Source organism: Talpa occidentalis, unplaced genomic scaffold (assembly GCF_014898055.3).
Source record: "Talpa occidentalis isolate TD23 unplaced genomic scaffold, MPIMG_talOcc4v2.1 talOcc4.8, whole genome shotgun sequence".
NCBI lineage: Eukaryota > Metazoa > Chordata > Mammalia > Eulipotyphla > Talpidae > Talpa > Talpa occidentalis.
Window position 1 is genome coordinate 68,815,186 of NW_023605194.1, and position 22,628 is coordinate 68,837,813.

A 22,628-nucleotide genomic window follows, 5' to 3' on the forward strand; every position below is an offset into this window, starting at 1 on the left:
GGGGAGACAGGTGGTCTGCAGGCCCTCTCACCTCCCTAGTTAACATGTTAAGCTTCCCCTTGGTGGTGGGGTGGTCGGTCTCCCCTAATCCTTTGCAAGGCACTAGAATACAAATGGTCTGTTTTTTAATCAGCAGGTCCCACAGAGATGAAACGATGACCAGGTAACAACTTTTCATGTCACAGACTATTAGCAGTAGCAGTCATTTTAATAAAAGTTGAATGAAACTGGTATAAACTCATCGTGGCAGCCAGGCCACCCTCCTGGGGCTGGAACATTTCAATCCTCCTTTTCTGGAGCAGAAATCGCCCATTCACAGGAGGCATTTCTCTGAGATTCCGAAGGCATTTTGCCTGGGGAGGCTTTTCGCTCAGCGAGGCACACCAGCCTCTTCTTCATTCCTGACCACAGCTCTGTGACACTCACTGGGGTTGGGGACCCCTCGTCCCCACGAGCCTACAGGTCTGATTTGATGCCTTGTGTGCCCTGAAACCTCACCCGGTCACCCCATCTCTTCCTGCCATTTCCGCCAGCCACACACACAGATGGAGAGATGGACGCGGCAGAGAAAACCTTCGGCCAGGGGAGCTGTTCCGAACCTGGGACGCATGCCCCGGGCAAGCCCTGGCCGCCCAGGCTGACCCAGTGGCATTTTGGCGGCACCTGACTGGGCCACACAGCCCGAGGGTAACCTCAGACTTTGAGAATGCCCTCTTGTTTGTGCAGCCTGGGGCCCGCTGGCCGGACACAGAGCTCATCATTACGATCACCTTTCGGCTGATACCAGAAATAGAAAGTTTTAAAGGGAAGGGGTGGTGGTAGGTCTCAGGAAGAGGGGGATGAAATTTCAGCTTGAGAGCATCGAGGCCCTGCACCGACTTATTATTAGCAGGGCTCTGTGGACAGGCGCCTCCAGCCTTCCCCAGCAGCAGGATGCTCTCTTCGGGTCACAAGGAGGCCCTGGGGTGCATCCCCCCTCTTCTCAGCATGGCTTTTGGAGATGAGGTGTCCCTGTTGCACTGTGGGAACAGAGGAGCATGTGGCCTGTTTCTGCAGGGCGTGGCTTCCTTCCATCCTCGTCCGTGGGCCCCCCAACTTACCTCGCTTTCTCCTTTCCCACCCCTCCCCTGTGTTCCTCCTCTCTCCTTCCACCCCCTTCCTGGGCCTGAGACCACCGCCCAGAGCCACAAGGCCTGTCTCTGCACTCCTTGGACCAGCAGTGCCCTGGCTTGTCATGCCTCAAAAGCCCTGTTTCTCTGTCCCCGTTTCATTATGACCTCAGGGCTACCTGGTGCTGCAACATGCCAGCCCCACAGCGAGTGACGTGCTGGTCCAGGGGCAACCAGAACCACTGGCCCTGGAGAGTTGCCCAGCAGTCGCATGGATGTGACAGGAAACGGAGCCCAGGACGATTCTCCCGGAGCAGCGGCCAAGGACGGTCACTCATCTTCTGACCTCCAGGGAGGCCCAACCAGATGCACAGAACATGGCCCCACCTCCTCACCTGCTTGGCCAGGATCCTTGCTGTCAGCCTGACAGTCTCTGAGGGATTCCAGTTCTCCCCAAAAACCACCATGGGAGCACATTCCAGGCGGTGCAGGGGCCAGTCTGCCCTCTGGAAGGGCAAGCAGATATGTTTAAACACCCCTTCCCGATGCGTACACAGCAACGCGCACACACACGCACATACACACACACAAACACAGGCACACACATGCACATGCATGCACACATGCACACACAGGATTAATGTGGCCAAAGAGAGGAGGCAAACACCCTCCCAGTTAGGGTCAAGTGAAACATGTTTCCTTTAGGACAACACGACGGAGCTCAGAAAAGCAGGAGCTCAAAACACCCCTCAAGAAGGACATGGCTGGACAGCCTCGACGGGTCTACCGAGGGCGTCCGGGCAGGGCATCTGCTTACTGAGTTTTGTCACCCACATCTCAGGTCTTCCCAGAGTCCCTCACTCCCCCACTGCATAGCCTACCCCTCCTGTGACCTCGTAGAGGGCAGGGGCACCTGGGCCTGGCCTGGCTCTGTGTCCCCGTTGGGGCAGATAACAGGGCTGGCGACCAGCCCCTCAGAGGTGAGCAGAACAAGACCCAACTGAGAGTCTGACAAGGGCAGGTCTGGGCAATACTTAGGAGACAGATGTCCTGAAGATTCATTTCACCAAACAGGAAAATGACTCCTCTCCAGTGAAGCTTTCAGGCCCTGGGCCGAGAAGGATGGGCAAGGATGGTGGGGAGAGACCGTGGGGGGACGCAGGCAAGGGAGTCGGAGAGCGGTGTGGGCGGCCGAGGGACAAAGCCCTCTGTGGAAAGGGGGTGGACAGCATGGACGGCGCTGTGGTGGTGTCCCTGTGAAGTGCTGAGGCCTGGTGGACTTCACACAGGTCACCGCGGCCCCTGACCAAAGCCAGTTCTTGGTGCGACAGGGACAGGAAGCCGGGGGTGGTGGTTTATGGGGTAAGGCCTCTCTTGGCGAGATGCATCAGAGCACATTTGCCACCTGATGGACATCTTCAGATACCCTGCCTCCACAGAAGGGGGTCCTGGCCTCCCCTCAGCCCTTCCTGTTCAGACAGGCTTCAGGCCGGACCCCCAGATCTTCCTTCTGCCAGCCTCGCCTCACCCCATCACGCTCCAGCCAGGCTGCCTCTGCCAGCAGAACGTCTGAGGGGTCTCTGTCCCCCGTGCCTTCCTGGCCCGTTGCATCCCGGACCAAGCCTGGCCGCTGCCTGGACACCTAACTGGCCTATCCCCCACCTCCCTGGGCACTACACCCACGAGGTGCCACTTAACATGGGGGCATGGTCTGAGAGGGCAGCCCATGCAAGCGTTACTGCGGGCAGGGACGAGACCTTGGGAACCCCACCCCACAGGCCCACCCTGACCCCGCCGTCCTCCGACCGCCATGAGGGTAAAGCCACAGAAGGAATCAGCCCCTGAAGCAAACTCAGGTCATGCCAGTTCTCAGAACCATCTAGTTTCTCATCCCAAAGCAAAAGGCAGATGAGCAGGGGTCACTGTGCAGAGCCCCCAGGCCACCCTGCCAGGCCCTCCCACTTCAGCACAAGGCCCCCTGGGGCTGGACACCCCACACAAGCTCCTCCTGCAGGTGTCTGAGCCTCCTGGGGTTCCCCACCGTCCAGCAGCCCTCTGTTCTCCCCACCATCGTTCTCCCCACAACTCGTGCCACGTGCCCCACCAAACACAGCCCCTCACCCTGTCCTCACTCAAGGCTCCTCACACCTGAGCTCACAGGCAGTAGCTGCCGGCTTTGCTGTCTCCCCCTGTTGACAGGAAGGGACTAGTCTGTTCAGTCCATGTTGGGGACCTGACACTCAGCTAAGTCACCGAAGGAATGAAGATGCGCCCTCGCGCCCCCATCTGGAGGGGGGGCCACCTGCTTGGGTGGGTGGGTGGGGCACAGGGGTGCGTGGGCCCGTGGCTGAAGGACCCAGGGTAGCGATGGAGATGCAGCTGCAGCAGAAGAGGTGGTCCAGGCGCTGGGTGCCAAGTCTGAGGGGGAAGGGAGAGCAGGACAGAGAGGGCTGGGTCCAGGGGTACCAGTGGGCTACAGGACCCCTGCTGGGCTCACAGGATACCTACAACCACCCAACTACCCCCTGGGCCGTGAACCTAGGAGCTCTAACAAAGCACAACTCGCCAGGTGACCTTGGTGCAGGAAGGGCTTGTGTTTTCCAAGCCGTAGTCTATGCTGCAGGCACTTAAGCACCCCGGGACCCCAGGAGAGCAGCTCACAGGCCAACCTAACCCGTGCGGGTGACTCGTGTGCCTCCATGGGCGTGTGCACAGCACACAGGGTGGCATTCACAGACGGGGAAGTCCCCACAGGGAAGGGCATGCAGCGCAGGGGTCGGTGTGATCTGGGAGCACGTCCCCGCCCCTACTGCTATGTGAGCCGCGGAGAATCCTAATCCCCACGCGGCTGCACCCCTGGCTGTAAACAACATGATCCCGGAGCTACTTAGCGGCTCCAGAGCGTGGAGCCTACGATTTTACACCTTCCAACAATGAAGACCAGACGCAGCATGTGAAGGCAAGCAACTGTCGGCCACTCCCCAGGGAAACAGGAACCCGGTACCCGCCGAGGGTCCAGGGGGATCTCAAAGCTGACACCCCAGAAGCACCACAGCCTACACTCCCGCAGCAGCAAGCTGGGGTCTCCACAGCTGGTTCCTTCACTCGTTCACTCCACAAGCCCCACGGCTCCCAAGGAGGCAGGGACGGGGGCAGGTACAGTCTGCCTTCAAGGGACTTACAGATGCAGGGCTATAGAGGGGTACCAGTAGCAAGGAAGGACTGCTGTGGGGGCCAGGCCCACACTAAGCAGGGAGGCCAGGGAGCGGGGGACCTTCCGGGGAGGGCAGAGCTGCCTGACGGAACTCATGCGTCATTTCCATGTCACGGCACCCTCTACCCAGTTAGACGTGACGAGTGGCGGGCATGCAGGAGCATGAGCTGCACCGCTTGGCACTGCTCGCTCACATGCTTGGAAAAAATGGGCAAGGACAGCATCTGCTGGGGTGTCAGGCTCTCATCCCGTCCCGCATCGCTACTGACATGGGGGCCCATGAGCTTACACAGCCGGATGGTTTGCCCTAATGTTGCCCTAGAAATCATAAACCCCAGGCCCGGGACAAACACATCTTGGCCATGCCAGCCTGCTGGATGGGACAGATGTGACTGAGGACCATGTCAGTGTCATTGAACGCGCAGTTAGTGTCACGGCACCCGGGCCCCTGAAGAACGAGTGGGGTGCTGTCTGACTGGGTGAGGACACAGGGATTTTGCCTCTCTAGCTCTTGCACACACCGCTTCTCCTGCTGTGCCGACCTCTGAAACACTGTCCTCCTACATGGCAGGTCCACATCATTGGGGATGGTGAGAAGAGATGGCAGGACCTGGGGCCTCCAGGACCTCTGTCTCAGAGAGATGGAATGCCAGGGGGCCAGGGCAGTGGATGGGCACCCTCAGGAGGGAGGGGGTGCGGCCAGACCCCAGGCGAGGACATGCACGGGCCCGCACTCCCTCGGCCCCCCACCAGCAATGCCACATGGATGCTTTTGGTCTTCATGCATATCCTCCCTGCTGGTGCCGGCCACCTTTAGAAAGAGCAGCTCAGCCTGCGAGGGTCCCTGTGTCTTGGCTGTGAGACCGACTTGGCCGAAGTCTGGGCCCTGGAGCTTAAAGGCAAGGCCGTGCACGAGGTGCTCGTGAGCACGTCTCAGACACCGGCCGCACCAGGTGTTTCCCAGCCCACGAGCAAAGTCCAGCACATCTCGCCCTTGGCCCACTCCCTCCCCCAAGGGCCACCCATGGCCCAGCACTGACATCGCGAGACATGCATGGCGCTGCTTGTTAATGTGAAATGCCCCAGGATGCTTGAGCCTGCCCCTCTCCCCTCTCCTGATGTCCCGAATGATCCTCTTGCCTGCGTCCTGGTGCATTTAATGAAGTCAGGGTGAGAGAATTACACACACACTTTCTGGGCATATTTATGAAAATAAATATACTTCATTAAAATGCACAGGTGACAAAATAAGCCTCACTACAAAGAATTTCTATTTCTTTTATATCTCCTCCCATTACCCTTTCATGCATTGTCAATTAAAATCTCTCCTCTGGCAGGACCACGCTGGGTCAGGCGAGCGGGGAGCAAAGTAAACTGGCACCGAGTCCTCTGATAGCATCAAATAAGCTAAATCCCAAAGCACCGTGACTGGAGATGGGGGGTTGGGGAGAACTTGCATCAGGTGCTGGGTCCTGGCGAGAGGGAGCCCACAGCAGGGGCCAGCCTGGGCACCTGCGAGGCCAGGCAAGGCCACGGCCCTGGAAGGATCCCTTCGCAGCTGTGATGGCCCTTCTCCACCATGATGCCCCTTCTCCTCGTGATGGCCCTTCTCTGCCACAATGCCTCTTCTCCTCGAGGGCCCTCGGCAGCCCCTGCTCAGCACTGCACAGGGGAAGGCTGCCACGCCATGTGCAAGCTGAGCCCCAGCTCCACCCGTGTGGCCGCGGACAGGCCATCCAGCCTGGTGCACCAAGGAGGAGCCAGAGGTGAAGATCATGGTCAGTCCACCCTGTCTTCTGGAGGAGCCAGAAGACTCTAGTCACCTGGGGGCAGCACGGTCACAAGGTGCTCAGCAGCAATGCACAGAACCACAGAGTCGTGCCAGTGAGTGCCCTGGCCCAGGCCCGAGTGAGCGATGGGGAAGCTGCCTGCCACACTCTGACAAGCAGCCACCTTGGCTCAAGCCTCTAAATGTGACTTCCCATACCAGGGTGGGTCCTTCATTCTGGGTCCCCAAGCAATCTTGTTAGTCTGACCCCCTGCACAGCTCTCTGCGGAGCAAACACGCTGTCCAGCTGCCTGGGGTGCAGGGAGAAGTAGGCTGTCTGGGGTCTCTAGTTAACATGAAGCCCTAGGAAGGGCAGCCGCACCCTCATAAACAGGCCTTTCCAAGCCTTCAAGTGGCAGAGATGAGGGCCCAGAGGCACAGGAACCACCCAGAACCTCTAGCTGAAATTCCCAGGGCTGGTGGCCTTGCCAACTCAGTCCACCAACACCCCATCCACAGTGGGTGGGAGCAAAGCCTGAGCTCTCCTGTGCGTAAGGAGGTCCCACTCTCAGACATGTCCACTCCCAGCCCACTTCCATCTTTGCTGCCTGGCAGGCAGACCACTCTGGAAGCCTACCTCAGGGGACCTGGGGTCTCCTCCTCTTGAGACACCCCCAGACCCTAGGCTCAGCTGTGCCTCCCTGTGTCAGCTGAGAGGAGAGGCCAACGCAGCCACCTCGCCCACTGCTAGTAGTGGCCCTTCCCCAAGGCCCAGGGAGAAGAGGAGAAAAAGGAAATCATGGGGATCCAAAAGGCACTGAGCGGGGCATGGATGAAGGGGGTGCCGAGTAAGGGAAGGAGAACAGCAAAACGAGACACAGACAGGCACAGTAGCCTGCCTGCAGAGCGATGCCGCACACGTCTCACTCCCCAAGGGTCTGCACAGGGTTCCGTGGAAGTAACAGTGAGTGAGGAACGGGGTGTGTGGAGAGGCCAGGGCCGGATTTCCACCTTGGGATTCTGTGGTGTGCCTTTGGGGAACTGTGCAAGCAGCACTCAGAGAAAGCGCAGGGGACACCCCTGGACCTTCCCCCTCCCACTGTCACAGGAGAGCCAGACCCGCCAGACACACGCCTGTCTGCTGCAGCCCAACACTTGGCTCCTTCCCATGAGCCCCAAGAGCCAGCTGGGGCTGCACCAGGGTGGCGGCAGCCCCTGAGGAGGCAGGTTCCAGCTCGTCATAGGCTGTGGGCAACAGGGACCTGCCCAGGGGGCCATAAGGACAGACCAGCCAGGGCCAACATTTCAAGTCTCAAAGACAGCGCTGACACCTCTCGTGTCATTCCAGAGTTGTCGCCTGCTGCTGGCGGCCTGTGGTGGGCAGACAGACCTGGGGGCAGAGTGACCTGGGCTGACACCCCATCATCTGCATCCAAGAGGCCAGCTGCTCGTCCTTCCCAGCAACCCTGCACCTCGTTTTTGGCCCTGATGGTGGAACCCAAATGAGGCTTCCTACTCCCAGTTGCATGTCTGTTTTGCCACACGCAGGGTATCCAGCATGCCCAGACACTGCTCAGCAGCAGCAGGGTTCTCGGGGAGAGGGGAGAGGAGGACTTGGGGGTCCCCAATTCAGGGGAACAGGCCCTCCCTGCCGTGGGCCCCATGCCTACCTGACACTCCGCATTGCAGTAAAACGCCTGCTTGCATCGTCCGCACTTGGACAGTCCTTCTTTCCTTAAAAACAGAAAGGGCACAGTGGAGGCAGGAGTGAGACATGTGAGGTGCATCCCTACCCCCAAGAGCCGAGCCCAGAGGCACCTTCCTGGGAGGTGCGGGAGGGAGTTCATGAAACTCCATGTGCAGGAGCCTGAGGTCTGGTTCCTGTGGAGGGAGCTCGCCCCGAGACCAAGGATGAGGCTGGGCTCCCGAACCTGCTGGGACACCCCAGCTGTCATCGCTGGCATTGTCCCTCAGCATCTGGGCAGGTCAATGGGCTTGTGCCCGACAGTGTCACCTCTGAGGAGGAACAGACCATCTTGGAGGTCTGATACACAGATGTGGGTTGGGGTTCACTGGCACCAGGGACTTCAATGTGAGGACCCCCTTTATCATCCAGAGACCCAGCTACCAGTAGGCAGTGTCCAGATGCCCAGATGCTCATGGTGGGCCTCCCCATAAGCAGAGGTCGTGGGCAGAATCACAAGACTGGTGCCCGCACCCTGCAGGCTGTGGGGAGACTCTTCCGCCCCCCCGCCGGCTCCCAACTCCCTGGTCCCTGACTGTTAGCTTCTGTTTCCCATGAAGGTCAGGGTCAAGGTCGCTTCTGAACTGCTGGGAATTTGCCATCTGGAAGGGTGGAGGCTCCTTCCAGACCTGAATCACCCCCCACACATGTCTCAAAACCACCTTTGAGAGGGGGACAAGCACGGGGCTCATGTCAACTGTGACCCATGTTGAGTCCGCCCAGCCCCTGCCTTACGGCTTCCGGTAGAGCCCACCCCTGCGGCGCCCCCAGCTGACGAGGACACACACACCACTGTCGGCAGAGCCTCCACCGCACCCGTCAACCAGTGACAGTCACCACACGCCACCCACGGAAACCAAAGTGTTCCCAAAAATGCTGCTGTTGGCACCAAAACGCCGCCTTGCAGTTTTCCTGACAGCATTTGGGTTCCCAGCAGCAGACTGAGGAATGTGTGGGAGCAAAACGCGTCCAGTGCTGGAGGCATAAATAAATACTCAGAGTTTGCACATCTCCATGGCTCAGAAAGGAGCCCACTCAACTTAGCCAAGCTTCTTCTCTGGCCTGAAACAACCCAGGGGCCAAGTCTGGCTCTGTGTTTGGGGACAAGAGAGAAGAGCGCGGACACTGCTCGCTGCGTTCCGGTGGGAGGGGACAGGCAGAAGGGCACAGGAACAAGGATGCAACCACAGGCCATGCCAGGCCACAGGCAAGTGCCAGGCGGAAGGTGGAGACCAGCAGAGCCAGAGAGGGTCCTCCAGATTGCTGCACAGAAAGGAGGTACGCCGGAAACAGAGGGCAGGTGGGGTGCCCTCCCCAAATGTGCACCCAAAAGTCCTTTGTTGGTGCTTATTTTCTAGGGGGAGGTCACAGAACCTCTGAGAATTTGATCTAAGTTATTAACTCCCCAACAACACACCTCCCCCCTACCCACCAACACTTAAAAATTTTATAAAATTCCAAGGGCTCGTGGGTCCTTGAAGTCCATAGGAATCACGGAAGGCCCCCCTGATAGAGCAAGATCAGGGAATGGTATGTTGACTAGCTTGAGAAACAGGCGGCAGGACCATCTCCCACAAAATCTGCAGAAAAGTGAGCAGCGGAGGCTGTTCTACAGCCTCCAGGTCACACTCAGGAGACCCAGGCAGGGCGGGTTGGAAGACTCCCCCCTCTGCTGTGGGGGGCGCAGCCAAAGAATAGATCTCTGATCCCTCTGTGCCAGTGACAAACCAGAGGAGCAGGAAGAATACCTGCTCCTTGGGGGGTAGGGGGACCCCTCACTCCTACTCCTCCTGGCCCTCTCTGGCTCAGGTCTCTGCGCCTGCTGGCCCAGGTGACCCTTTCAGAAAGTAGGTGAAGTCAAAACTCTTCAAAAAGATACCAGATGGGGAGGGGGAGGTGACCTCGTGTTTGACCATCGCTGACCCAAGTGTTGCCGAGAGACTCCCATGGGACATCCAGGGATCTACTGTTGCTGCTGAAGATGCCCTGAATCCCCCTTTGCAATGTGACCGGATTCAACAGTCCCCTGGCGTGGGAAAGAAAGCTTTCATAAAGCTCTCATAAAGCTCTTCAGGAGTCTCAGAAGTTTCCAGAACCGGCCTGGTCCTGCGGGAATGTCCCGAGTGCAGGCTTTGCTGATGAAGGTTCTGGAAGGGCACTCCCTGGATGGGGGAGGCTGGCTACCTGCACAGCCACAGAGAGAGAACAAACATCATCAGGTGTGTTACTGACCATATTTTCTAACTACGTCAGAAGCATATTCCAGAAGCCAGGTGTGCACCTGAGCAAGCAACCTCCTGTTTGATCCCACCTCCTTCAGACTCCCGCTTCACAGTTCAGGATGAATCGGGAGTTACTGCTCACAAATCTTTTTTTCTTTCTGGTGCTGGAGGGGTTATGTGATCTTGGGCAACCTAGTCATCCTCTCTGAACTCCTTCCCTCCTCTGTAAAATAAAGAGCTAGCGTCTACCTCACAGGTGTGCTAAGAAAGTTACATGAGAAAACACGATGGAAGTGCACCCCGAACTTTTACTCAGCTTGTGTGCTGACACCTTTGCCAGGATCCTGCTCAGACTCATGCTTAGAGGACCACGTCCCCAAGCCTTTGTTTCATGGGCAAATATTGACGCTGCTGCGCACAGAGAGCTCGGAACTCAAGATGAGGTTCCATCCACAGGGGTGGGGACGGGGGCAGGAAACGCGAGGGTCTCAGGGCCGTTGCCAGGGACAGAACTCGAAAGACTCACTCCTGTCACTTTCCACCGAAGGAGACACACGAACATTAATTGTCTTGCTTTCACGATTGGGAAGCCACGAATATCAACAAGTCCAAGATGTAATTAACAAGTCGCGCAGGTGGTGAGTGCGGCCACGGGTGCTGATGCAGGAGATGAAAGGGCCTGATCCCGGGAGTGCGAGGATGCTGCACTGCAACAGGCTGGCAGCACCGCCATGAAAGCAGGCAACTCTGGCAGGGAGGGGGTTTGCAATAACAATTACTTTTAACGAACAGTGACAGAAGAAGTGACAAGTGGGCTCTGTTGAACAGAGGCTGGCCCAGCCAAAGGAAAAAGGGAAGAGGAAAAAGCCCAGCGGCACGGGCTCCATTCCCTGGGCTGAAGCAAGACAATCAGTGGCGGAGTCCGCCCCCCGCCCGAGCGCGTGGCTGCACACTGGACAATTTTTATCTGAAAGACAGAAAAATAGGAGGAATTGTGGTGGAGCCCTATTATCGCCCTGGTCAGGGGACAAGGACAATGCAAGGCGATTGTGCAGTGTGAAAGACGCGCCCGCAGCACTTTAATCCACAATGGGCCAGGGAAGGGACCTGTGCTGCAGGGAGCTTCTTCCCAGAGCCGGGCCAGGCTCCGCGGGGCTTTGTTCTGAGGCTTGTTAGAAGCCAGAGCCCGGGGCCTCTTGGGGAGGAGGGAAATATTTAGGGCAGCAAGGTAGCCATTAATAGGTTTTCCTAACTCTGGGGCTGTGATTTACCAGGGGAAAGCTGGGCGGGCAGCGGGGCAGCTAACCTCATTAGAAAACAGGGACACTGGGGAAAGGGCATGATGGGGGTCAGAGGGCACATGGTGTCAAAGGGCAAGGTGTCAGCTAGAAAGTGTTGAGGAACTAAGACACAGCACACGAGGAGCTGGCGCGCTGGCGTGGCTGAGAGCAGCTCTGGATGCTACGAGTCCGTCCGGTAAGGGGCAGTGGCTCCCAGATCTGTCCTCATGGTCCCGACAAGCTCAGCGCACCTCACATCACCATGCACACTCGCCACACACACCCCGAGTGTCAGTTACCTGCCATCAGGCCCTGCACACACGACTCCAGACGCCATGGCAGTGGAAAGGGCCCATGGAGGTGAGACACCTGTGCCTCGGGAAGGACAGACTCGCTAGCTCGGGCTCAGAGGCGAGAAACCTTTGCCCAACAACAGCCAGCATCAAAAGACTCTCCCACGAGTCCTGTGTGCTATCCTGGTCCCTGGGTCCTGAGAACCCCCAGTGGGCAAGAGAAGGAATGCTTGACCCAGAACCTAAGGTTTTCCCCCAGCACTTTACACCTCACATTCCTATTCAAGATCAAATGATCTTGAATGTTCCTGCTCCTTCATCCTCTGCATCCCTAATACCTACTGACTGGGGAGTCTTCCTTTCAAAGGAGAACAGAGAACATCCATCATTTCTTCCAAAGGCACAATAAAATGACATGTCAGCAATAAGATCAGACCCCTGGAATGGTCGCTGCCCTGATGCCCATGGCACCGAGGAGACTACAGAACAAGGGGCGGGCTGGGGCCTCCCTTGTGGTGCAAGGGGTTAGTGTCAGCATGTGAACTATCTGCAGTCACTGCAGCAGGAGTTCGATCCTTGGCCAGGGAGCTGACACTCAGGGCACAACAGACCTCTCCTGTCACCTGGCTGCTCCCCTCAGCAGTGTATTTCAGTGGATCCGCCTGTTTTGCTCCCCACTCTGTTTCTGGTGAATCCTCTCAGCCCCTGCATCTCTGGCCTACACCCCAGTTCTTGTATGCATAAATAAATCAATCTTTAAAAAAAAAAAAAGAAAGAAAAAACAAGGGACAGGCCGAAAGCCAAGCAATGAAAAATGCAACTATTTAAAACTCAAAATGCTCCTCACAATGCCCCTTCTCCCCCATCGACACTCTGGCCACAGACTGGCATGTCTCCCTGTGGCGCACAACACCAGCCGTGCCTTCTAGAAGATGCCAGGACTGCTGCGGCCACACCTGAGCACCAGTTCTGCCCAGGAGAGACGGGATAGGCCCCATGAGACCCCTGCACAAGACTAAGGAGGGGCTCTTGTCCCTGCCCCTCTCCTGTAGACAAACAGGAGCTGGATCCCATGCGTGCCGTGAGTTACCCGCTTGCGGGCTTCACCCTGACAGAGCAAATTTGTCAGATATCATTCAACCAGATTCTAGCATGTGTTTTTCTTTTAATCCTTACAGCTGGATATGAATCCATCTGCGTCTCTGCATGAAGAATATCTTAATGCTGTTAAAACTTTGCACGAGGCAGGAAAGAGACCTTTGGCTGCCTAAGCTGAGCAATTTCAATTAAAAAAGGGCTGTCCCTGCAAAGCACTAGGTGAGGGCTACTCTGGGGAAGGAGCTACCTGGAGAGAAAGCATGAGAGCGGGCGTCAGACCCAGGTGGGGGACGCAGCACCAGAGGGCCCCAGGCATGACCGCAGGCCGCCAGGACACCCAGGGAGGTAAGTGGACGGGACTGGCTCATCCCGGACCCCGGTCAGGGTGGGGCTGACAGGACGTGCGGGGAGACACACCAGGCTGAGCAACGCGGACCAGTCCTGAGAGATGCATCCCCGGTGACTGTCCTGGAACCATACCAACCTGACCTGTGCGGCCTACGGCCAGACTGTTGGCCCAGCGTTGTCAGGGGAAAGGCTGCAAGCGTGAAGTAAACGCTGTGGGAGCACATACAACGTAGAATTGGAGAAGCCTGGGCTGAAGCGTGTGAGCAACTTTGCACCTATGTGAAACCTGAGGGGACACCTTACGTGAAGTAGATCACCCTGAGAAAGATGGTACCATGGAGTTTTACCCCATGTGATAAGAAACAAAACAAAAACTCTTGGACTTTAGGAACAAAGTAGAAGTTACGGGGGAGGCAGAGGAAGTAAAGGGGTGGAGGAGGCACTTACCTGGAACCAGACTATAGGTGGTGTGCAGAAATTGATAAAGCCTGTACACCTGGACCCTGTGTGTTAACAACCCACATTGCTTCAATCAAAACAAACCAGCCAGGGGCCACCCTGGTGGCGCAAGGGGTTAAGAAGCAACCTATGAAGCTTCTGTAGCCTCTGCAGCATGAGTTTGATCCCTGACTGGCCAAGGAGCAACCCACATGCTCAGCAGACCTCTCCTGACTCGCCCGCTGCTCCTCTCAGCAGTGTACTTCGGTTAATCTGCCTGTTCTGTTCCCCACTCTGTCTCTGGAGAATCCTCTCACCCACCCTACCCCCTGCCCTGTCACACCTCTGGCCTGTACTCCAGCTCTTGTGTGCATAAATGAAAAAGTCTTAAAAAAACAAAAAAAGCAAACAAAAAAGCAAACCAGCCAACCCCCTCTTGGGCCTCTATCCAAAGAATATGAAACCATCAGCACAAAATCCCATGTGCTCCACAGGATTCACAGCAGCATCATTTGCAGTAACTGGGACACGAGGGGCCTAAATGTCCATCGGGGGACAGTCGGGTCAAGAAGACACAGAACATCTGTGCCATGGAGTACTCTACAGCCAGAAGAAAGGATGACATGCAGCCATTTTCAATGCTATAAAGGGTATTTGAGAAAATTAAGTGCTCATCAGTAAGAATGATAAAAATACTGGACAGGGCCTCCCTGGTGGCACAAGGGTCAAGACGCAGCACTATGAAGCTAATTGCAGCACAAGTTCGATCCCAGGCCAGGGAGGTGACCCACATGGCGCAGCAGACCTCTCCTGTCTCCCTGCTGCTCCCTGCAGCAGTGTATTCAGTCAGTCCGCCTGTTCTGTTCCCCACTCTGTCTCTGGTGAATCCTCTCACCTCCCACACCTCTGGCCTGTACCCCAGTTCTTCTATGCATAAATAAATCTTTAGGGCCTCCCCTGATGGCGCAGCAGTTGAGCGCTGGGCTGCAAAGCTGCCCGCAGCCTCTGCAAGTGCCGGTTTGATCCCGGCCACCGGCGAGGGTCCCACATACATGGCGCGCAGACCTCTCCTGCTGCACCTGCTGCTCCCCTCAGCAGTGTATTTCGTCGGTCTGCCTGTTCTGTTCCCCGCTCTGGCTCTGGTGAATTCTCTCACCCTCCCGCGCTTCTGACTGTACCCAGTGCTTGTATAAATAAACAAACAAATCTTTAAAAATAAATAAATAAATAAATATACAAACAAATCTTTAAAAAATACTGGACATTTGCATAGCAGATAAATTAATAGTATGAAACTTTCAAAAACAAGAGGAAGAGGGGGTAATAAACACCGTGAGGGCACTGAGGTGGGGCGAGAGAAAAGGGATTAAGAGATGTCATGGGGAAAATTTTAAAAAGCCAAACACAAGGCATCACTCAACGAGGATGAAGGGCGAAGCAATAACCTAAGACACTTCTAAAAATCTCACCCTGATGGGGAGTGAGGCCCAGCGTCGTGCCCTGGTCATCCATCTGCTCAGCACGGGGGTGGCCAGTCCTTCTGAAGCCCCTTGGCATGGGGCAATGTCTAACTGGACATATGGCCAGAAAAAGAGGGAGAGGATCTGAGCAAGTCTGGCTTGAGAACAGACTTGGGGTGTAAGCCCGTTCCTGGGCCAGGGCTGGAACCAGAAGAAGCACAGGGTTGGGGTGGACAGAGGGAAGCATCACCACACAGCTGCCTCTGAGGGGCCGGGGGGCACCGGGACAGCATCCAAGGTCAAAGCAAGAGGAGCTGGTTGGGGTGAGGGTGGGAGACTCTGTGAAGTCTGTGCTGCAGAAGTGGGGGAAGTGGGTTGAGGGTTCGCCCTCAGGACGGAAGGAGCCGAATCACGGCCAGGTGGGGGTGGCCAGAGCCCTGAGTGAAGGAAGTAACAAGACTAAGCGTTTAACAAGTGCTTTCCGGGGCCCCCGTGCCCGGTCTCTGGCCAGGTGTGGGGGCTGAAAAGGTGAGGAAGACCAGGTTTCCAGACCCAGGAGCAAGTGTGACCGAGGTGTCCGAGGTGCTGGGGAACAAGGGTGAGGGGACAGGTGTAGCCTGCAGATACCAGGGCAGACCCCCCCAGAACCTGAGTCAGCCAGGTGGAGGCACAGAGGGAGGTTTGCCTGAGCACGAAAAAGAGAGTGGGTGTGTGTGCGCACAGGGGTGCGTGCCACTGAGCAGGCTGGGGCCGAAGTTCCCTGCACACTCACCTACCACCCACTCGGGTGCCCTGACCTGCACGGGGCTCCATCATTCCTCAGGGAGGGTGCAGGCGAGCGCTGACCCACCCCTCACACTACCGGGGGAAGGCGGGGCACCTGGGTGTCTCTGGGGGTGACAGCGAGTGAAACCAGCAGGTTGCCTGTCTTATCTGCACCCATACCTGCAGCTACCTTACTCAGGAAGGGTGTGTGGTACCCCCAGGCAGCCAGGAACGAGGTTGAGCTCTTGGCTTCAGAAGTTTTCTTTAAAACAAGCACAGACTGCCCATTTTCAGCCACATGAGTAAGAAAAAGCAGAACCCCCAAACCTTACTGCCTTCCATGAGACATGGGCTACGCCCTCCAGGCCATGAGGGTAGCGTAGGGGGCTTCTAGGGGTGGGGCTCCTTCCCTTCGGTTTGCCGCGGCATCGTCACGGCGCCAGGTGGAGTAGGGGGGTGAGGGTGCAGGTAACCCTCTGTTGCTTTGCTTCCCCAGACTGCCTGAGGAACTGAGACCCCGCGCTGCTCCAGAGTGCTCTTGTGCACCCTCCCTGGGTCTGGGCCACTTCTCCTGGCCGTTGCTTTCCTTTTTAGGTTGGAGGCGGCCATGAGGCTTCCCAGTGCAACAGCCCCCCTCCACCTTGGAGAGAAGAATCAAAAAGTGGCACCTGTGAAGATGCCTTCCGGTCCTCAGGATGGAAGGGAAACAGCCCCTCCTGTCCAAGAATTTGACTTTTTTTTTTTTTTAAAGATTATGCATACAAGAACTGGGGTACAGGCCAGAGGTGCAGGGGTGAGAAGATTCACAGGAGACAGAGTGGGGAGCAGAACAGGTGGATCTACTGAAATACACTGCTGAGGGGAGCAGCAGGGAGAGAGGAGATGTCTGTGACACCCTGGCCTGGGATGGAATTTGTGCTGCAGTGGCTGCAGACAGTTAACCCCTACGCCACCAGGGAGGCCCAAATTTGGCACTATGTTACAGATAACAACAGAATCCTTTTCAAGGGCCAGAATGTAAAATCCTTGAGGTCTGGCTCAGAGGAAAACCTGTATCCTGTGGCCAAGAGCTCTTCCTTCTGCCGCCGCCTCCTCCAAGGCCTTCAGCCTGGTGAAAACTCCCTTATCGGCCCCTGCTGCTCCTACTTCACCTCTCCCTGATGCTGCCCCCACCCAGGCACCCAGGTACCACGGGGCTCAACCCCAGGGCCTCAGCTACCCCAGCACGCACCCATCTTGGTCTCTAGGGACTAGAACTTTGCCAATCGCTCACCACACCACGTAACAACACACACCATCATTTCTCTTAGTCATCTGGACCCTCCCACCTCGTGGACAACACTCACCAAATTTTATGTTCATAAATTGGTCCAGGAGCTCTGTACTATTTTTACATTTCAGATTGGAGAGGAGTCCCAGAGACACAGGCATGTGCGGGAATGCGCGGACCGGGAGGGCAGGTCTTCCTGGAGCCTAAAGCCTCTGCCCGTCTCACTGCGACTCCCTTGTCTCTCCTCCACACTCAGGTGCCCTGGTGTTCTAGCATGTGAGTGTGCAAGGGCAGCCTCACTGGGGATGGGGCACACAGTCAGGAGTGGCAGGGAGGTCTGTGGCCTTGTGACCCGTCAGCAGGCCCGCCCCTGCTACTGAGGCCAAGGTCTCGGGTTCAGCCCCTCAACTGCCCCTCACTGCGACTGCAAGCCTCAGAAGGACTACACCCCACAAGTCCCACAGCTCTGCTGTGAGGCTGGGGGTGTGGGTGGGAAACAGAGTGAAGGCAGAGAGGCTGGCAAACAGTGCCCTGGTCCACCCCTGGCCGCCCCCAGGGAAGAGCAGAACAAGGTGACGGGTCAGCTCAAGGACAGTTGGAGTCTGGTTTTAGGTCTACCCGGTGCACGGTGCCATGAAGGCAGATCCAGCAGGTGTGCATGGGGAGGGACAGAGGGACGCCCTTCACATGCTCTGGCCTTGCCCAGACAGATGGGGGCAGGTGATAAGTCTGAGACTGTGCATCTGAGGACCAGTGTCGGACATACGGTCGTAGCGACTTCGGGTCAGAGAACCTAGGAAGAAGGTATTTATCAAGACTGACTTGAAAACAAAGGTGATAGAGACCTAAGTAAGCAAAGGGTACGCCTAGAACCACAATGAAGTCAGGACTTTCTCTGCAAGCCTCACACTCAAGCGGACCTCTACGCTGCCGGGTTCTCAGCAGTTCTGAGCTCTCCTGCCAGTCAGGCGCTGCCATGCTGCAGGCAGCCCAGGGGCTCAGCGGATCCCTGAGAAACCAAGATGCAGCTTAGCATTTTCTGAAGAACCTTCTGACACCATGTGGGAGCCGCCTGGCTGCAGACATCTCTCCAGGGATGGCCACTCAAGGCTGCACCATGAATTCTGTACCCAAACCTTCCCAACTGAACATGCACCCAGAGCAAGGTCCTGGGTAACGGACCCACCTGCAAGAAAGCAAAAAGTTCTGCAGAGCTGCTCACCGCGGAGGGCGGGGCAGCATCCCTTGTAGGCAGGTGTGGAGCTGGAGGGGACCTGCTCACTCCTCGTGATAGTCACAAATATTCCAAGCCCACAACAAAGCCAAGGGCCTTGTGCTTTCACCTTCCGTCAAATAATTGATCCAAAATCCACGGAGCTCTTAGCAAACTCCAAAGCAGGGCAACATAAAGCCCCAATCCCAAAGCAACACAGGCTGGAGAGAAGCAGCTGAGCCAGTTTGCTAGATTTTGCGTTCATTTGTTGCATTACCTGTGGGATGGGGGTAAGGCAGAAACCAGGGATGAATTAAGTCGGAGCTTTAGGTGAGAACCCCAGCAGATTCAGGCGAAGGGGGCGGTGGAAAGGGGGTCACAGAGGACATACTTGACATAAACCAAGCAAGATTCCAGCAAACCTCTCACGTTGTCCAACGGTTTCTTCCTGCAGAAAACGGATGAAGTGCTCCCAACTCCATGCTCCTTGGGGTAAGAATGTCTCTGGGGGTGCTTTCTGAGCTCCAGAAGAGCGACGTGATTTCAAAGAATGTAATCTTCCATGGGATCTTTAGGTTTTTTGACTGAGAAGATTCTGGACTTTGGGGAGGGAGAGGCGTTCAAAGGCCGCTTTAACTCATGGGCGGGAGAGTCACCTCAGGATGTCCTGTGGCAGTTTGTTTCTGTCAGTTGTTTCCAAGCAGGCAGTTGGGTCCTGAGCCCCTCGGGTCCAACACCAGGAGTGGGGCTCCCACACAGGCAAAGCCAGGGTGCTTTGCAAGATCGAACTCGTGCTGCAGTGCCTGCAGATAGCTTTACAGTGCTGACAACCCCCTGCACCACCAGGAAGGCCCGAAGAAGGTTTTTTATTTTTTGAGAAAAAGAGGAAGCTTTGCCCATGCAGGAGCATTAGATCACTTCCATTAGGATTTGGAAAATGCAGAAAATGGATCCCAGATGCTCACTGGTGGTCCCTCCCAAGAGTGAGAGCTGCTGCTTGCTCTGGGCCCATGTGCACAAGACTTAGCAGCCTGCAAGCCAAAGACTGGACCACAAGTCCCAAAAGCAAGTTTTACGGCGCGTGGACACACAATGGAGTGCAGGGAACCAGGCGCTCTTTGGCTGCCCGCACTCTGGCCGACATTTAAGAGGGCAGAAAAAGGAGCTGGCTGAGGGGCCCTTGTGCGGCTCACAGGGGTGCCAGGTGGTCTAGTTAACAGACAGCTGTGGATGTTTCCACTCTGGAAGCTTTTTTGTTCTCGAAATGGTTTCTGGGAAGCTCAGGTATGGCCAATGACCTTTCCAAAGGCCAGTGCTGGGGGTGGATGGTGACGGCGTGATGCCCCCTGGTGGATAATGTCCAGTACTTCCTCCAGCTCTCTTGGTCCCACCCCTACTTCCCACAACAGAACCCTGGAGTTGCAATATTCAGTCATGCTATTTAGCATCCATCACTGGAGCGCATCAAACAAGGCCCAGCCAGACACCGGGCAGACTTTGGGGGCACACCAGGGCTCTGCTCAGCCCTGACTCCCGCCATCTAATCTACGTCTCACCTAGCTAGGTACTAACATGCACATGGTAAAGATAAAGGGGCCTAGTGCTGGAAAAGCAAGTTCAAAAATGCACCCAAGACAACCCCCTCGGGAGGGCAGAGGCCAGGGTCAGGCCCCGCCAGGGCTGAAGGACTCCCATTTTTTAAGCAGTATTGTTGCCGTGAAAATTTTTGTAGGGGAGGCTGAGGAGCAGTCTGCTTTGGGGACACGAGGGCAGAGGATTTTGCCCCACGGGCATCAGGATTTGAGACATGAGCTCCTACTGGCTGTGGCACCTGCAGACACCTGTTCCTCCAGGAGAGCTGGCCAGGGGATCAGTTGCCAGAGCAAGAGCTGCCAGAGGAAATGGCGGGAAACCTTGAGAATGCCCTGAGCGCTGATTCCAAACTGCTTCCTAGAAATCAGAGATTTGGAGAACAAACATTCTCCTGTTTCTTGGGCATGGTGGTATCAGCACACAATTTCAACATCCTTGGGGAGATAGAGGAAGGATCGCAGGTGTTTACACAAGCTCTCACAAGACAGAGGGGAAAGTGGGGGCCATTTTTCCCACCAGGGTGGGGTGGCCTCAAGGAAGCACATGGCTGCCCTGGGGAATGGCCTAAGGCAACAGACAGGGCACTAAACCAATGTCATTCAGAAACTTTGTCACCAGCAATTCATTAAATGCACCTGACCATTCACGTGTGTGTGGAGGGAGGGGGGAATGGCATGCCCAGGTGACGGCATTGGGGACACTCACCACCAAAGAACACCTCTCCAGTCCACCTCTCCCCTCTAAACTCAGGAGTTTGAGCTTTAATTCGCTGGAGGTGTGGACAGGTATCTATCATCAGAGCACCTACTACGTGCCTCGCCCAGGCGTCTTAATTCAGGGGAGGGACGCCAGAGCGGCCAGGACCCCCGCGGCGGACGCACCTCCGTGCTGGTGACCCCGCTCTCCCGCTCGGCTCCTGCCTCTGCAGACACCCACGCGGCTTCAGACTCCCAGCCACAGCGAGGCTGAGAAGATCAAGGGAGCAGTCACAGCAGCCTTTTTAACTTTGGGAAAACCCAATGCTCACTTCACTCAAACCGCGCAAAGTGGTGCCACGACCCTTCCGCTCTCCACTCTCCAATTCAAAGAGCCACATCACATGCAGCCCGTAAGCTGCCCACCGCGCGGCTCGTCTAGTTCCCTTCCAGGCCCCCCATTCCCCACAGAAGGCAGTTCCGGCGGGGAGTCTGCACAAGATTACTCCGGGTTCAGCCTCTGTCCCGCTCTCCTGTCAGCCTAGAACGCGGCACGCAGGCCGTGGAGGGCGAGTCCTCCTGGGCGTGCTGGACTGGAGATCTGGAACCTGCGGGAGCTCAGGTGAGCTTCGCATCATCCAGGGCTCTCATTTCAGAGATGCAGAAAGAAACAAGTTCGGAGAGATGCCCCTTCCTCGAGGTGGTGAGACCCAGGGACAAAGTGAAGGCCACCCACAAGTCTGCCTGGGGGCCTGGCGGCGCCTAACTAGGAGGGAAATGCACAGAACCTACCAGAGCAGACCGGAATTCCTGCATTACAGGTGTAAGCACTTCTCGGGGCACACTGGCTCCCTGGGCGGCAGCGCCTCGGCCTGTGAAATGCAGAGCCTGCCGCACTGGCCATTGCCAATGTGCCTTTCGGGTCTGACACTGCCGTGACGCTGGAGGTTATGTGCAGTGTGGGCTCCGTGAACACATGTGCACATTCATGAGCACGGACGGAGGGCGCAAGTGGCAATCAACAGCATTGCCAGCCTCACTTTTTGCCCGCCCATCCCCCCGAGAGCCAGCTACAGACCCCCAGGTGTGGGTCAGACCCAGGCATCCTCCCGCCCACAGTGAGGACAGGGCCAGTCACGTGCTTTCCAGGAGCCACGGAGTGTCATTCAGTCCCCGGCTGGGAACGGCACGTCTGCGGCAGGCTGCAAGGTGGGGGCGCCCCGCCGGGGTCACGGGAAAAGGGACCCACGGCGGCGTCCCCTCCCAGGCCCCCCTCCCGCGACCCCCTCCCTGGCCGGCCGGGCAGCGCGTGCGGGGACTGGGAGCGGCCGCCCGGCTCCCGGCCCCGGCTGCGGACCGCACTAAGCCCTCCGGGGCGCGCGGCTCCCCAAACCCGCCACCGGCGGCCGGACGCCCCCGCGCACGTGGCAGCGCCAGGGGCGGGGTCCTAGAGCGCCCCGCCCCGCCCGCCCCCCGCCCCGCGGGCGCCAGGACCCCGCTCACCCCGCCGCCCCGGTTCCCCCGCCCGCGCCCCCGGCCCGCCACCCACCTGGCGAAACACTGCTCGCAGTGGTTGCCCCGCTCGCCGACCGCGAGCACGCAGGCGTAGGCCGGGCAGGAGAAGAGCAGCTCCCCCACCCGGAAGGGCCGCAGCGCCCGCAGCCCCCGGCCCTTGCCCGGGCTGCAGAAGCGCTCCAGGCCGCCGGCGCCCTCGGCCCTCATGGCGGCGGCGGCGCTGTGCTCCGAGCGCCGGCGCCCCGCGAGCGGAGCGGGAGCCGCGTCACGCGCGCGGCGGGGCGGGCTGGGAGCGCCCGGACGCCGCGGCCTCCCCTCCCCGGAAGGGCCGCGCCCGCCCCGCCCGGCCCGGCCCGCGCCAGGGGCCCCGGCCGCCCCGCGCGCTCCCGCTGCTTCCGGCGGGGGAGGCGGGGCGCAGGGCCGCGTCGCCCCGGGAGCCCCCTCGGCCAGCTCGGGCCCGGAGGATGCGTCACCTCCGGGAAAAGGGGCCGCAGGGGACGTTTCAAGAACTGAGTATTCAGGGGGTCACGGCCTTTCCAACTTGGGCATCTTTATACCTTGTGGGGAGCCTTCCTCGCCTGGGCCTCGCCGGCCCCGCGGGTG

At 57.6% G+C, this 22,628-nt stretch overlaps 1 protein-coding gene across 1 annotated transcript in view; it reads right to left on the reverse strand.

Moving 5' to 3' along the window:
• Window positions 1-22,232, reverse strand: part of SMYD2 (SET and MYND domain containing 2) — a 38,570-nt gene extending 16,338 nt beyond the window's left edge. The window contains exons 1-3 of the mRNA XM_037497893.1: window positions 22,060-22,232; window positions 7,762-7,825; window positions 1,505-1,615 (exon numbers count right to left, since the gene is read on the reverse strand). Of these exons, the coding sequence (XP_037353790.1) occupies window positions 1,505-1,615; window positions 7,762-7,825; window positions 22,060-22,232 (348 nt within the window). The remainder of the gene's footprint in view (window positions 1-1,504; window positions 1,616-7,761; window positions 7,826-22,059) is intronic.
• Between the last annotated feature and the right edge of the window lie 396 nt (window positions 22,233-22,628).